General features: G+C 53.9%; 1 protein-coding gene, 1 long non-coding RNA gene and 1 other non-coding gene across 3 annotated transcripts; 2 read left to right on the top strand and 1 right to left on the bottom strand.

Moving 5' to 3' along the window:
* Positions 1–213: 213 nt before the first annotated feature.
* Positions 214–2480, top strand: LOC118889480 (transmembrane protein 106A-like; the record flags this gene model as incomplete). Its single annotated transcript, XM_036841232.1, has 4 exons — positions 214–408; positions 519–562; positions 1076–1129; positions 1722–2480. Coding segments are annotated over 4 exons (414 nt in total), but the record flags the coding sequence as incomplete, so codon positions are not given.
* Positions 2481–4519: 2039 nt separating this feature from the next.
* LOC118889481 lies at positions 4520–6125 on the bottom strand. The gene is made up of 3 exons (XR_005018540.1): positions 5910–6125; positions 5285–5398; positions 4520–4557 (listed from the first exon to the last, which is right to left on the bottom strand). It is a non-coding gene; the product is annotated as an uncharacterized LOC118889481 (long non-coding RNA).
* An 8442-nt stretch (positions 6126–14567) lies between these two features.
* On the top strand, positions 14568–14758 carry LOC118889485. The gene has a single exon (XR_005018544.1). It is a non-coding gene; the product is annotated as a U2 spliceosomal RNA (small nuclear RNA).
* Positions 14759–15652: the final 894 nt, after the last annotated feature.

The following is a 15652-nucleotide window of genomic DNA, read 5'->3' as shown; positions in this document are numbered from 1 at the left end:
CTTGCAGGGCGAGACTGGATTTTGATGTCTTAATGTCTTAAGCTTAATGTCTTAATGTCTTAACGTCTTAAGCTTACTGTCTCAGTTAAAGGTGACCCCTCGCCATTAGGAGCCCCTCGGAGGGGCTCCTGGCCCTGGGGCCCGAGCGGCTGAGGCCCATGTTGGGGGTGGGGCTCAATCAGGCTGCGGGGTTTTGAAACCGTTTGACTCCTTCTTGCCAAGGACGGTGCTACCCTAGCCCCTTCCTTCCCCTGTCTCCCTCCCCAGAATATCTTGAGCATCTCCAATAACAACTACTACCCCGTCGCTGTGACCCAGCTGACCATTGAGGTTCTGCACCTGTCCCTCGTGGTGGGGCAGGTCTCCAACCGCCTTCTCCTCCGCATCGGCCCTTTGGCCAGTGAGCAGGTGACTCCCTCTTGCCGGCCAGCCCTGCCCACGGCTGCGTGTGGACGCGGGTGGCGGGAGGAGTGGGGTGGCTGGAGTCGGGGCTAACCCTACACCCGTTTGGTTGACAGATGTTGTATACGGTGGCCAACAGGATATGGGACGAGAACACATAGTGAGTAGCCCTTGATCCCTTCTCCCTTAGCCTCTTTCCCGGCTGGGAACCCGGTTTGAATTCCCACCAGATGTTCTGATTGCTTCGCCAGCCCTGCAGTCAGCAGGTGGCCTGCACTCCTGTGGCCAAGACTGCAACGTACAGGCATTCAGGGTCCCCAGCCTCTGCCTGTTTGGACCTGGACTGGAATGAAAGCCAGGCTAGAATCTGGTTAATGCGTACGATATATGACCTCGGGCTCTTCAGCCCGACTCACCCGTTTCCTACTAAGGGAGAGGCCAGCCCGTGCCTGGGCCAAACCAGTGGGGGTTGGAGGAGTGATATTGCAGCAGGGGCGACACGCTCACCTTGGGCAGAGGGAGAGGGAAGGGGTGGGGGTGGCCTGTGGGGCCCCTGCTGGAGAGGAGGCAAGGGGGGCTGGGACTGCAGGTCTCCTCCGAGCTGTCTGACAGGCTGCTCAGTGTGTGAAACGTGGGCCCGGGTTCTCTCTCTCTCTGTCTCTGTCTCTCTCAGCAAGATCTGTACCTGGCTGAAAATCAAAGTCCACCACGTGCTTCTGCACATCCAGTAAGTAGGGCTTGGAGCCCTGGTACCCCTCTCCCACTTCTGCCCCCCCGTGGGAGGAGAGTCATCGCAGCGAATCCCGTGAGTCTGTGTCGGCTCTTGGCCGTAGCAGGTCCAGCCCCTCCCCTAAGGCCCACCTTGCTTGTGAGCTACTGACGCGACAGCCACAGATCTGCCCGGAACCCTGGGCGGGGGCGGGGGGCAGCTGTCCCAGGTGCTTCGGTGGCGGCGGCGGAGTAGGGAGCAGCAGGAAGGGCCGGGTTTGGTCTGAGGAAGCCAGCCCTCCCCAGAGAGCAGAGCAGGGCCGGGGCTTTCCTCTTCCTCCCAGACCCTTGTGGTGTGGAGGAGTAAAGACGGTGAAGCCCAGACCTCGGGTGGCGTGAGCACTTCAGCCGCCATCTTACTGCCGCCGCCAGGTCTCTCCCCTCCCCTCCCTACTTCCTTGTCTCACTCCTACCCCAACTGCAGATCCTTAGATCGGTGGAAGTGGAAGCTGGGTGGGGTCAAGGCTCAAGTTCTGTAATCTTCAAAATAAAACTGGTTTGTTTTTTTTTTTGGAAAGAAAAAAAAAAAAAAAGCCCTGTTTCCTCTCCAGGGGCACCCTGACCTGTTCCTACCTGAGCCATTCAGAGCAGCTGGTCTTCCAGAGCTACGAATATGTGGACTGCCGGGGAAACACGTCCAAGCCCCACTTGCTGGTGCCTCGCCCGCCGTGACCTGTCTGCTGTCGTCGAGCTCCGGGCACCTGCCGGCCTGGTCTGTATCTCCCACCACTCCGTGGCACCCAACAGGACGAGAGTGACTTTGCCAGAGGAAAAGCCCTGCTTTATCATACCCTCCCCCTGTTCACCCCCAGCAGAGGAAGCTTTCTGTGGACGTTAACTTCATACACACACACACACACACACAGCCTCACACCCTCTCTGATTTCCACAGGAACGGAAGCCTGGTTCTTCTCGAGGCCAGCACCAGATATTCCCCTTGGTCCTGAGGAAAGTCTGACCTGACATTTCCTCAGAGCTGCCTCAGAGGCATGGAGGGGCCCCCACACTTTCTGTGCTGAGCACCTTGGTTGCCCAGCTCGTCCAGGGAAGACCTTCCTCCTGCCTGAATGTGGAGAAAGCTTTCATTTTGTCTGGCTTCTAATACATGGATCCTTTCCAAGTTCTCCACCTGGTAATGAGAAAGTGACGTGGGGGACAGCCAGTGTTGTCCCCAGGGCCTTTTAGGGAACCGTAGGTGCTCTCCTAGGCCGCCCTGCTTTGGTCGTGTGACAGAGTGATGGTGATGGCCTGCTTCTCGCCTGGTAACTTGTCCCCCCCGCCACCCACCCATCTGACAGCAAGATTGGCCAAGGCCCTTTGGCTCTGCAGCCTTCCTGGTCAAGACTGTCTGGGTCCCCAGGAAGTCAGAGGTGTTCTGCAGCTAAAGCTTTCTCCTCTCCAGAAAGCAGTTTGATTATTCTCTTCATAGCAGAAGCAAAGTAGGAGGGGAGGGGAAGGAAGGGAGGGCACCGGGCACCCCCTGGGCCTGCACAGGAAAAACAGAGACAAGCCAGAGTCATTTTAAAAGGTTTTTATCGAAGGAGGCCACAAGCCTGAGCCCATGTGAGTGGACACAGGCAGGTCAAAGGGTGGTGCAGCTGCTCTCCCGCTGGAAACCTGCAGAGGTGAAGCTGAACTGCTGGGTTCCGCTGCACCCCCAGCCTAGCCCCAGGGCACCCTCTGCTCCCAGAGGCCTGTGCTCTCCTTCGGGCACTGACAGTCCGGAGCTGCGTATCCGTCGGGACTGGTCTAGGCCGTCCCCTCTTTGCTGTCACTCAGACGACGCGAAGCCCAGGCAACCCCCCCGGGTTCTTTAGGCGAGCAGGAATTGTGTTTGCTCACTAAAGGCGGTTACGGTTTTCCATCACTCAGACAGGCAGAGAGGTGAGCTTGAGTAGCAGGGAAAGCTGAGTTTGCAGTAGGAAGGACCGGAGAAGGGGACGTTGGGGCCAGAACCGGGTGAGGAGCCGGCCGGGGGGATGAGGGGAAGGAAGGAGTTGGTGCTGTTCTGCGCGCTTCCACGCCTGGGTAACTGGCGTCGAGGTGGGCGCTGGTAAGAGCACGGAAGTCCGCGAGGGCCGGGCTGGAGCTCACGCCGGGTGGAGTTCGCCAAGTGTAATGGACTTATATTGGAGTCAATAAACGGTGCTTAACGATGTTTAAGAAAGGAAAATAAAAGGCTCCTGTGAGTGGGAAGGGAGCTGGTGGACGCTCCCCGTCTCACAGCCTGTTTCTTAATATCCGAGTGGGCCTCAGGGTCTCTTCCCCGGTCCCTGAGCCCCTCGGGAACACGCCCTGCCTCCGTGCCTTCTGGGAGACTGCTCCCGGGGAGCTCGCCCTCTCCCTTTCCCTCGTTGTGTATCTCTGAGTCCCTCCCAACGTTCACGCTCCCGTTCTGTGCGCCCCCCGCTCCTTCGCCTCCCCCAGCTGCTCCTCTCAGGAAACGCTGCGCTGAGAGGCGCCTTCAGTCTCACCCAAAGGCGATGCTGCAGCAGTGAAAGGACCCAGGCTCCCCCCTGACCAGTCAAGAGTGGAAGAGGGAGCGGGGCTGGGGGACCCCAGGTGTCAGTTTCAGGAAGTGGTGAGGGGGATGCCTGGGGCCTCCAGAGCCTCTCGGTTGTCTCTGCTACATGGAAAGGCTGAGACCCAGGGAGGAAGAGGCCTGTGGATGTGCGGGGGCGAGTCCCCCTCTTCCCAAGGTCCGGTGTCCTGTGCCTGAGGCTGCAGTCCTCCTTTCCTCTGAGTTCTTTCTCTCCATCCCTCCAACCATCGCCCGTTCAACAGCGGAGTGCCCACAGTGGACCAGGCGTGACACCGGACTTGGGGGAGGCCCCGGCCTGCCACTTCTTCCTGACGCTGCCCCAGGTCCCCGGTCCGCTCTGGTGTGACGCAACCCCCGCTTCCCCAGATGCCTCTCAATAAGCGTCGGCCAGGAGGACGGGCTGGTGGCTCCAGTGAGAGTCATAAACCTGAGCCCCCAGCAGGCCTATCGCTGCTACATAAGGGCCAGTGGTGGAGCTGTAGACCTGGGGGGGGGGGGCCCAAGGCCAAGTTCTCCCATTGGCTTTGCCTGGAGAAGCATGGAATCGCCCTCCACTTTCTTCTCGCACCGTCTCCATCCTCTTCGTGGGTCTTCCTGCCCCCTCCCCCTCATCTCGGTCTCAGGGAGCCCAGCCAGGGTCTTGATTCTTTCCGGGAAGAGATCACGTGTTATTCCCAGCTAGCCTCCCCCGCCAGAGTGGATCAGGAGGGGTTGGCTTTTGAAGTGGAGATGTTGCTGGGAGGTAAGAAGGTGGGGCTGCTCATCTGATGTTTGCTGATGGCCAGTGGGGTCTTGGGGGGGGGGGGGCTGTCTCTGAATCACCACTGCTGGATGTAATTCGTTGACTGAGAAGAGGGAGAGACAGGAGGCAAAACGGGTTAGTTAGCAGCTCCCGGGCCTGCTGGTTTCAGAACATTGTCTTGGGCCCTCTGAAGCCAGAGTAATGGAAGTGAAATGTAGCAGCCCCGGCCTCCTCTTAAAGGGCCAGGATCAGGTTCTCCCATCCCGTGCACCCGAGTCAGGAAAGAAAAGCTTCTTTCCAAAGCTTACCCTGTTTTATGTAATTCTCAAGACTCTCAAAAAAGAGTCTTCCTGGGTTTGACGGTCCCCAGTGAGCCAGGCTGTAAGCTAAGTGCTTTGGATGCTTTCCCTTTTAATTCAGTCCTCGTGCCACCTCTGTTGAGGAGGCGGTATTATCAGTCTCATTTTACGGGTGGGGCAGCTGAGGCTCAGAGATCTGAGTCGTGCTCCGAGAGAGTGGTGATCGGAGACCCCCTGACGGAGACCACCACCTCTGACTTCACGTCTTACCGTCCTCCCGCTCCAGCTGGCTCTACCCCCGATCAGCGTTTCAAACGGCCCCTTGATTTTGCTTCTCTGGCACCTGTCCTGTCTTTCCAACTAGATCGTCAGCTCCTTCACTTATACTGAGTGCTGAGCAACAGGGCCTACAGAGACATTTTTATGGGGGCGTGGAAGGGAGGAACGGGCCGTCCAGAAGTGACTGAATAACTTCAGTCCCCTCTCCCGATTCCTGCCAAGGAAGCCTGTCTAGACTCCACCCGCACTTACACGCAAGCACGCTCAGACACGCAGCCAGACTCTAGCTGCCTTTCACACTCTGAGGCCGTCTCACCGTGAGTCGTGGGTACTTGGTGTGTGTATCTGGGCTAGATTTCCTGAAACCTGATGATGAAACGAAGCACACGTTACTCATCTGGCAGTTCCTGAGGATGGCACGTGCCACAGCTGGACTCTTTACCACGTGTCTGGGGGCAGGCCAAGGCCCCTAGCTGGGGCAGGGCAAAGTCCCAGCCCCCACTGAGAATTCTGCACTAGGAAGCCGACCGGTGCTTCCCTGTTCCAGAACGCCCCCCCTCCCCCCGCTTCCCCAGGGCTCAGGATATCCGTTGCTAAGCCCACACCTCCTATCCCACCCTCTGGCCGCCCCGACCCCGTCTGTCACCCTCACCCTGGAGAAGGGACTGACAACTTCTGAGCCACCCTCTGCGGAAGTCAGCGGGTTTCTCTGCAGCTCTCGCTTGGTGCAGATCCGCTCAGAGAGTGACCCCCCCCCCAAGTAAAGGTGAAGGGTGCCGGGGAGGGTCAAAGGGTGGGGTGACAGATGTGGATTGTGGGCTATAGCCAGGGGCCCTCTCCTCACTGTCTCCCGCTCGCTCCCGGGCATCTCACTTACCTGGACCTTGAGGGTTCATCACCCCTCCTTGGAATCGGTCCTTGTGGGGGCCTGGCCTTTGGCAATCCTGGAGAATGTACCGGGAGGTGCGCTGAGTAAGAGGGTCTTGGGCATTTTGTGGCTTTGGCTGAGGAGGCGGCGGCGGCGGCGGCGGCGGCGGCGGCCGCTCGGGTACCTGCGGAGGCTGCGGCTGCGGCGGAGGCTGCGGCTGCGCGGGTGGCGACTGTGATGGCGCCGGCGGTGGCTGCGACTCCTGCGGCGACTCCCGAGATGGCTGGGGTTTTTTTTCAGATTGCCGTTCCTCTTCTTGGAGTTTCTTCAGTTCCTGTCAAGAAGCGCCCCGCAAGTGGCATCCTCCTCCCTCCCTACCCAGTCACCCCACGCCCCCTGCCAGAGACACTGAGGGGAGCAAGGCAAGGGAATCCAGAGGTGGAGGTGGCTGGAGGGTCTCTGTTCCCTGGAGTTGGAGGCTGAGGCTGGAGCCTGAGCTCTCTCCCCTCACCCACCCACACCCAAGGACCGTTTCTCTAGCAACAGTGTCCCCCGGCACAGCCCCTGCCCGGGAAACAGCGGCCTCTGGCCACCTACCTCCTAGCTTGGGAGCTGCGCGCGCACTGAAAACCGTTTGCAGTGCCAGAGGGTAAAGAATAATCTCTTGCCCATGCTTTGAAACAGCACTGTCCAATGGAAATATAACGAGGGCCATATATAATTTAAAATGCGCTGTTAGCCACATACCAAAGTAAGAAGAAATAGGTGCAACTAAGTGTAATAATATATTTTATTCAACCCAATACAGCCAAAACGTAAAACCAATATGAAAATATTAATGAGATAGTTTATAGTCTTTGTTTTTGTATTAAGTCTTCAAAACCCAGAGGGCATTTTATACTCAACGGCACAGCTTGATTTAGACACTACATTTTGGTTTAAAATATTTGATCTATATTTAGAGTTCAGATAATTTACAGTCGAAAAAGTAGATTCACATATCCACGTTGTTCCGAACATACTTAAAAATGTTCCAGTACGTAAAATGAAAATTTGTTTTAAAGAGTATATTTAAATAAATTAAGTGTATGTAACATTTAAAATTCAGTTCGTCGGTCTCACTAGCCACGTCTCAAGGGCCATAGAGCACACAGGCTGGTGGCCACCCTATTGGACAGCGCAGCTTTAAAACCTCCCGAGCCTGACCCCTCAATCCCACATGAGGCCTCAGCCTAGTACAACAGCAAAGCTGAGTCACCCCAATACACACACACACACACACACACACACACACACACACACACACACGGTCCATCCAAGACATCGAAGGACCTTGCTTTCCTCCAGCCCAAGCAAAACAACATTCACCAGGTAATAGACGGCTTGCTTGGGGTCCGTCTTCCCTCCCCGTCCCCTCCGTGTCCCTGGAAGGACCCTGGTGAACGGGGCCCCTCTCATGCACCTGCTCTTGCTGCTGCTGCTGCCGGGCCATCAGCCACCTCCTCCGGTCCAAAGCCATCTGCCGGCGACGGGCCTCCCAGTGGTACGCACTGCCCATGGTGGTGGCGGTGACAGAAGGCCCCAGGCAGGGGCTGGGGGCAGGCAGAGCCCAGGAGGCTGCCACTGCCCCCACCACTTCCGTCTCCTCCCACCTCAACCCCCTGGCCTGTGACCAGAACCACCTCACAATGAGGCCACTACCGGGGCAACTGGGCAGCCCCCCACCCCCACCCCCACCCCACCCCCGCCTGCCTTGGGAAGGAGGGCGGTGTTCTTCCCAAGCCTCCTAGAGAGCATCTGTAAAGTACCTTTCTCTCCAGGGCCCTGGGCAGGTAGAAGACACCTTTCCACCTCAGCCTTGAGTTTCTGTGGACCCCGGGGACAATTCCCAAGTGGTCTGGCTTTTCTCTCTGGTTTCTTTCTCCTGCCCTTCCCAGGATTCCAGCCTCCTCATCCGGCCCTCTGCTGACCCCTCCCTTCCCTCCTCCCTCAGTCCTCCGTCTCCCCCGCTGTGCTGACTCAAGAACATACAGGGACTTCCCTGGTGGTCCAGTGGTTAGGACTCCGCGCTTCCACTGCAGGGGGCACAGGTTCGATCCCCGGTTGGGGAACTAAGAGCCCGCGTGCCGCGTGGTGCGGCCACGAAAGAAAAAAAGAAAGAGAAAATACGAGATCCAGCCAGCTCTCACGGGGGTCTGAGCTCTGTGAAGGCAAAGTGGCTTATTAGAAAGTACCCTGGTTCTGGGGATTTAATATGCTGGGCTCAAGCCTACCCTCTCTCTCTTCCTCTGACCCTGGACTCAGCTTACCTCTCTGGGCCTCAGTTTCCTTGCCTGGAAAACCAGAAGGGTAGCCCTTGTTACCTTCCTCACGGGGGTGGGGGTGGGGGGGGTTCACACAGGACCACATGGGTCAATGGATGAGAAGTATGTGAAATGAAATATAAAATTGCTCAGCTACAGGTTGGTATTATTTATTATCCTACCTGATTTGCATCCTGTTGGGGAGGAAAAATTCGTCCTCTAGCCTTCTAGGTTCTTTGGCTGGTCTAATGACCAAATTGACATCAGACAGACTAATAGGAGAAGAACAAGTATAATTACATATGTTCAGGGATCCCATAAGGATAGGAGACCCAAGGGCAGCGGAGGCTTATGTGCCGTCCCGAGCTAAGGAATGCGATAAGGGCCTAGGGCTTCAAAGCAGAGAAGGGTGAGTCACCGGACAGAAAGAAGGGCAGACGTTTGGTAACGGGATGTTTGCCCTGCTATGCAGACGGGTCTCTCAGATAAAAGTTGTCTCTGATAATAACTCTCTTGTGAGCCAGGCTCCCTATCTAAATTCTTTTAGGCAGTTGAGGGGGAGGTAAAAAGCTCTTCCTGTGTCTTTGGGGGCCTCCATTGCCTTCAACTCAAATAACCCCAGGCCAAAGTGGCACATTCTGGGGGGACTCATTTTGAACTCCTTGGGTGTCCAGGAGGTGGAGTGGTCAGGGGAGGGGGTCGTTTCCTGAAGCCCAGGAGGGCTTCTGGGGGCAGGGACTGGGTAGACTGTTGGTCTTTCCCCAAAGATATAAATTTTTCTAGAAACAGCAGAGGCTGAGTCCAACTGGAAGCGAGGGAAGGGTATAGGTGAAGAAGGGGCTTCAACCCAGCCTCAGCCTCAAACACTGTTGATGGTGGAGGGAGGGTGCAGGGTGCAGCCCTTGAACCTGAAAACAGGTTCAAACAGAGAGTTTGAACCTCAAGCAGAGAGTCTGTCGATTCAGGCAGCCGGTCTAGTGGAGTCATCTAAGGGCCCTGGAGTCAAACAGACTCAGGTTCACTCCTGCCTGTGTCACCGACTACCTGGGGGAACTTGGGCAGGTCACTCAGCGTCTCTGAGCCTTTCCTCTGAAGGTTGTTGGAAGACACTATAGGATGCTTGGGAAGTGCCCGCCGTCACAGGGGGCATCTGGCTGTGGCCAGCTGCTAGGGGTGCCCCAGCTCTGCTGAGGGGCCAGTGGGACCTGAGCCTTGCTAGATCTCTTTCTTCCTCTTTCAAAGAGGTGCTACTCCCTTCTCGTCGTCCTGGCACCCAGGGATGTCATTTGCAACAACAGATACGCAAGGGTCTCCAGATACAAAAAATGAAATGGAGGCTTGTCACTGGACATTTATTTTCGCAGCACATTTATCTTCCTCTAAACGAATTCTGCAAATATTTAGGTGGAAAGTTCCCGTTTTAAGAGAAAGAGAAAGGGAAAGGCACTTGACTGTCTCAGTCATTAAATGGGCAAAAGGGGAAGCGGGTTCCTGTTGGTGTCTCTCCCTCCCTCGATTTCCCTCTTACTGTCCTCCTACCTTAGAAAGAACAGGGCTCAGCTGTGGAGACCCTCAGGGTGGGGGAGGTGGGCTGGGCTGAATCTGGGGAACTGTTTCCAACCCTCCGAGCCAGTCCTCCTGCGCGAGAGGAGGGATTTTTCAGGGCAAATCTGCCAAGACTGCGCCCTCCCCATTCTCATCTCCCTTTCTGAGCCCCTCTCATGCCTTCCCTGTGCACGCTGCCTCTCCCAACCCCACCTCTGACCTCAGAACTCCTTCCAGCTCTAGATTCTACTCCGTAGCCCACTCCACCCCCTGTCAATTTGGATTTTAACTCATATCAGCCCTCAGGGAACTTCCCGTGCTGTTAACTGATTGTAGCCACTTGCACATTGCATTTTTAATAGAGCTTGTTATTATACAAGACCCAGAATCTTTTGTTGTGGAAAGAACAGCGAGTAGAGTTAGAAGCAGCGTGGGCCGGGTAGACCTTATGAAATACCGGCTGCATTATTGATCAGGCGTGCGAATATGATCTAGCGGCTCTACCACTCTGATCAGTTTCCTCCCCTGCAGGGTAGGGGTAATAATACCTCCATCCTAGAGGCGTTGTGATGATGGAAGGAAATAATCCATGTCACACGTCGGGTTCAATAAACAGAGGCTTTTATTATTGTAGTAGTTCACGAATTTAAGGTGCCATCTTTTGTGAGAGGTACCGTTATTTTACCTAGCCCTAAGAAAGACAGGACGAAAAGAAACCAAGAGAGACGTGCTGCGATGTAAACAGCGACAGTGCTTTCTCCTCCGGGCCTCGAATGTAAGACGCATCCTGCTTTCTGAGATGTAAAGGTGCGAAAAAGATGGGCATCTTGGAATGGACAAAATCAGGCATCACTATGGAGTGTGACGCCTTCTGTTGGGGGCTGTTGAAAGACCAAAAAGAAAATGTGGGGATTTGCTGGCCTCCGTAATGGCAGGCAAGTTTTGAAAAGCCCAGTTCTTGGTTGAGTCTAACTGAGTTTGATGGATCCAGTCTAGCTGGACAGGAAACTTGCTCTCCAGCACACAGACTCTTCTGTTGTAGCGCCAGGACCCCGGGCACGTTCGGGGTGGGGGCAGGGGGGGGGGGGGCGAGGAGCCGACGGTCTGCTGGTCCACGCACACACCTGATCACGTTGCTGGGGAAAACGATCTCCCTTTCTGACTGCAAAGTCAGACAGACTGATCCAGTTCTGTTGCTAGTCATAAAAGCGAAAGCTTTTGCTTTGTGGCTGGGAAAAAGGAGAAGGCGGGAGAAGGGAGAATTGAGGGCGAGAGGGCGGGGTCAGAGAGAAGGGAGAGGAGGTCAGAGAAAACAAAATGGTGTCTCCCTCCCTGTCTCTTCAACTAGGGAAAGCTGACAAGTGAGGAAAAGAACCTGAGGGAGCTGTCCAAGAGGTCAGGGTAAAACTTGAGGTGAGGGCAGGGCTGCTGCAGGGCCAGGAAAAACAGATACAGTGAGGCCTGGACTTGAAGAGGCTGTCCTCCCCAGCCGGCAGGGCACCCAGCAGACCTCTGATGCCCAGGGATGGAACACGTAGAAGCACTTGGAGTTGGCAGCCTTGGCGTGGGCAGACCTCATCTGAGTGTGCAAGGCTTCCCCGGCAGCAAAGAGCAGTGGATGTGGTTGAGTGGCAGCCAGAGGAGAGGAATGGAAGAACACGGCAGATGCCCCTTGCTGACCACGGGGACAAGGTCATGTTCACCTGTGTGATCCCAGGACCCACACAGTGACAGGCACAGAGTTAAGGTGTGATACCAGAGAATCAGTTGAATCAAGACTCTTAAAAACAGGATATCAGAAGATTTTTTTAAAAAAAGAGAAGTCCAATATATATATATACATATATATATACACATACATATATATATATATATATATGTATGTGTATATATATATGTATATATATGTGTGTGTGTGTGTATACACACACTTTTTAATATGATAAAGTTGGCATCTGAAACTGATGAGAAGATGGACTATTTCATATATGATATTGGGACAACTGGGTAGCCATCCAGACAAAACAAAGTCAGATGTATACCTGAACTCAAATACTAGGACAAATGTGAAGTAGGTTAGAGAAGGAAACACAAAAAGATCAACAGTTCAAAAGACGGTGGGCAGGGGATAGGAACGTGCAGTTCACAGAAAATAATAATGGATCTCAAGCACATGAAAAGCTGTACAACCTTGCTCATAGTAAGAGATAACATTGGATATTATGCAAAAGTTAGATAACATGATGGTTGGGCAAGGCTGTGGGAAACAGGCACTGGTTGAGAAGGCTATCTGTGCTCTTCCAGTCTCTGTCTCTGGCTTATCCTTTCCAACTCCCTGGCAGCAATGATAACTGGGTCCATAGTGAGATTGTAGGACACTTGGACAAAGGCTCACCAGCCAGCCACGTCCTGGTGTTGCCTGAACTTTTATAGGCACTTTGGTCTGTACACATGGATGTGAGCTGGCTGAGGGGCGCTGACTCACGTTAACCAAACTCACAGGAAGCTGGTGCGTGAATTAGAATGCTAAGTCGTTAATTTACAAAGGGAGATACTCCTTTGCAATGACAGAACAGGCGTGTCTGCAATCCCAGGTACCTCATTCTAAAGATCAAAATACCTAGGAAGCTAAATTGGTGAGCACAGGATGACCTGATGAACATGGAAGCAAGCAGAAATGTAGTGAAACACAGTGAGGGTCGTAATAATCACCACAAGCCAGGAGGTCTGCTAATCTCTTTCTGTATGGACAAATTGCATTATTTAATATTTACACATTCATGTGTTCAACCAAATTCATGTGTTGGGCTTCCCTGGTGGCGCAGTGGTTGAGAGTCTGCCTGCCAATGCAGGGGACACGGGTTCGAGCCCTGGTCTGGGAAGATCCCACATGCCGCGGAGCAACTGGGCCCGTGAGCCACAACTACCGAGCCTGCGCGTCTGGAGCCTGTGCTCCGCAACAAGAGAGGCCGCGATAGTGAGAGGCCCGCGCACCGCGATGAAGAGTGGCCCCCGCTCGCCGCAACTGGAGAGAGCCCTCGCACAGAAACGAAGACCCAACACGGCCAAAAATAAATAAATAAATAAAATATGGTATGAAGTTTAAAAAAAAAAAAGAGAAATGAAATATCAAATTCATGTGTTCATGTGTCTAGTATATGTCAGGCCCTATTCTAAACACTGAGGAGATAAATGTGGACAAAACGGACCACGTTCCCTGCTCTGGAGCTTACATGCTATTAGGCTAGAAGGCAATAAACAAATACATGTATAAGATGTCAGGTGATATGTGCTATGGAGTAAAATAAAACCAGGTGAATGAGGAAAGAGTAAGCACAGGACTATATGTTAATGTTCTCATTTTCTAGATGAAGAGGGTAAGCTACAGAGAAGTGACTTGCCTGCGATATTTTCCCTTATGTTTGGTACTTACAGGAATACCATATTCCAGGCATGTCTCGTAATTCTTAAGATTATGTCTAATAATTTCTCATCTCCTTATCTCCAATTTACAGGTAATGTGGCTACATCGAAGACACACGGTTAGGCGGGGAGGCCAAGTCACGCGCCAGGTCACATGATCATTAACAGGTAGAGAGGGGTTAGAGACGAGGTGTTCCCAGTGTCTGCTCTTAACCGCTGCACCGGACAGCTCGTTCCTGTCTCTCTTCAGACAGACCTGTGTGTCAGGCTCAGCAACACTTACTCTCATAGTGGGCGGGACACACAAGAACAACTTCTCTTTCTTTCGGTGCCCTCTTCTAGGTCCCGTGCTCTTCATGGATGGATCCGACCTCTTCCGCTAACTAGCTGTGTAGTCTGGGGCAAAGTTGCTCACCCTCTCTGTGTCAACCGCTCCATCTGTAGGTAAACTTTGAAAGTCTGATATAAGGAAAGCACGTAGCGCAAAGCCCGGCCCAAACAATAAAGGTTTCCTATTGTGTTGTTACAGGCAATACAGTTGCTCAGTTGTTTCAGTGTCACGGCCATGACGCCTTCACTGGAACCTCGTTGGACCCTAGGGCCCACATTCTAGACTACCAAACCAAGGTCGCCTCATTAGCTCCCTTTATACTCCCTCAGCCCCACACGGTAGGCACTAAGGTTTCCACTTCTCAGCTGGGGAATTAAGGCTCTGGAGGTGAAGGAGCTTGCCCTAGTGGCCTGCAGCGGGGGCAGGGCGGGGGTCCTGACAACCAGGGCAGCAGTGCTCGCAGGGCGCGATCTCGGGTCCCAAGTTCTCTCTGCAGCCCCTGCCAGGCGACACCGGACAGGGACTCCTGGACTCCCAGCCTTCGACTGGGTCTTCGGCCTGGACAGAGCCAGCCCGTGGGACCCTATTGTCTTCACAGTGAAGACCAGATGACGTTTTTCGTACTCGGACCAGTCTGCTGCACATCAATTCCACAGACGCCCTCCTCTATTCTCCCAACCCCAATTCCCCTGAATTCTGTCTTTACGCGAGAGCTGGTGCCAAAGAAGAGGTCCGCCCCAGCCCAGCCTCCGCTCATGCGCGCAGAGGCGGTGCCGAGGACTGGGCCGATCAACCCGCGCGGCTCCACCTACCCGCGCGGAAAGGGCGGGGCATGCAAATTGAAAATGGCGCTTCAGCCCGAGGACGACGAAGCTGCCGCAGGTACAGAATTCCTCTTCCACGATGTAGAGAATAAAAACTCTTCACGAGAGTGTGGTGTGGTGCCACCCACAGTACTGTCACTGAAGCAAAGGAAGTGAGTCCTCGAGTGAGCAGTGACAGGGGTCACACTGAGTCGAATATGGATGAGAGGAGGACGGTGACAGTGAAGCCAGGTGGCTGGGTATCGCTTCTCGGCCTTTTGGCTAAGATCAAGTGTAGTATCTGTTCTTATCAGTTTAATATCTGATACGTTCTCTATCCGAGAACAACATATTAAAGGGGTTTTTGGAGCCAGGAGTTGGAGTGGGAGCTTGCTCCGTCCACTCCACGCATCGACCTGGTATTGCAGTGTTTCCAGGAGTGGTGCACCCTTCCGGGGGAAATACCTCGAGTTCAGAAAGAAAGAGCCGTGATTCTGTTTTTTTGTCTGTTTCCCGGTTGGTTAAATAAATTCTCCACGTTTGGAGGATTGAAGTGTCTTTGCTTTTTTGTTGTTCAGTAGTGTTTTCCAAGTTCCTTCGGTTGGTTTCGCTCCTGTAGATCAAAGTGTATAAGTTACGGGGTGTTCGTGTTCTTTCCGGAAAGAAGTAAGACTAGTTGGGGAAGAGAGAGAAACAACACTCTTACTGGGAACTTTTCCACGAGTTCCCCACTGGCCAGCGTTGGGCGCCGCTGCTTTCTTGTTTGGAGAGAAAGCCTAACGAGTCGCAGCTGACTGTGCCCCCTGTTTTGTTTCTGTGTGGTTTGGCTCTTTTCTTCGTTCACCACGGTGAAAGAGAAAGAGTGGTCTGCGCCCGGAAAAAACCGGCGCACCGCCGTGCAGACACAACGCCAACCGTAAATGAGACCGAGTGCTGAGATCTCTTTCCGGAGTTTGTGATTCAGTGGGTCTCGGGCTCTGAGGCCCACGAATGTGTCTTTCTAACACGTTCTCAAGGGCTGAGAATGTTGCTGGTCGGGGGACCACTTTACCGCCATCACTGACGTGGGAGAGCAGTTGCAGGCCTGGCCTTAGCGTAGACCCCCGTAAGGCCGTGGGCACACTGCTCTCATCTCTTGTCAGCTTCAACGTCTTTTTCTGTAGAAGGGGATGGAGATACTTATCTCCTGGTGTTATCATGAGAATTAAGTAAGATGAAGTGTGTGAAGTGCTCAGCCAAGGGACTGGCACCCACACAGTCCTCTATGTCTCATAGCTGTTAGTGTGGCCCAGGAAGCCAGTGTAGTCTTCCCCAGAAAACATACAGAGTAATATGTACACATTGACC

This window comes from Balaenoptera musculus, unplaced genomic scaffold, assembly GCF_009873245.2.
Source record: "Balaenoptera musculus isolate JJ_BM4_2016_0621 unplaced genomic scaffold, mBalMus1.pri.v3 scaffold_112_arrow_ctg1, whole genome shotgun sequence".
In the NCBI taxonomy this organism is placed as follows: domain Eukaryota; kingdom Metazoa; phylum Chordata; class Mammalia; order Artiodactyla; family Balaenopteridae; genus Balaenoptera; species Balaenoptera musculus.
Note: the sequence above shows the minus strand (reverse complement) of the source record. Positions and strands in the feature narration are given on the sequence as shown.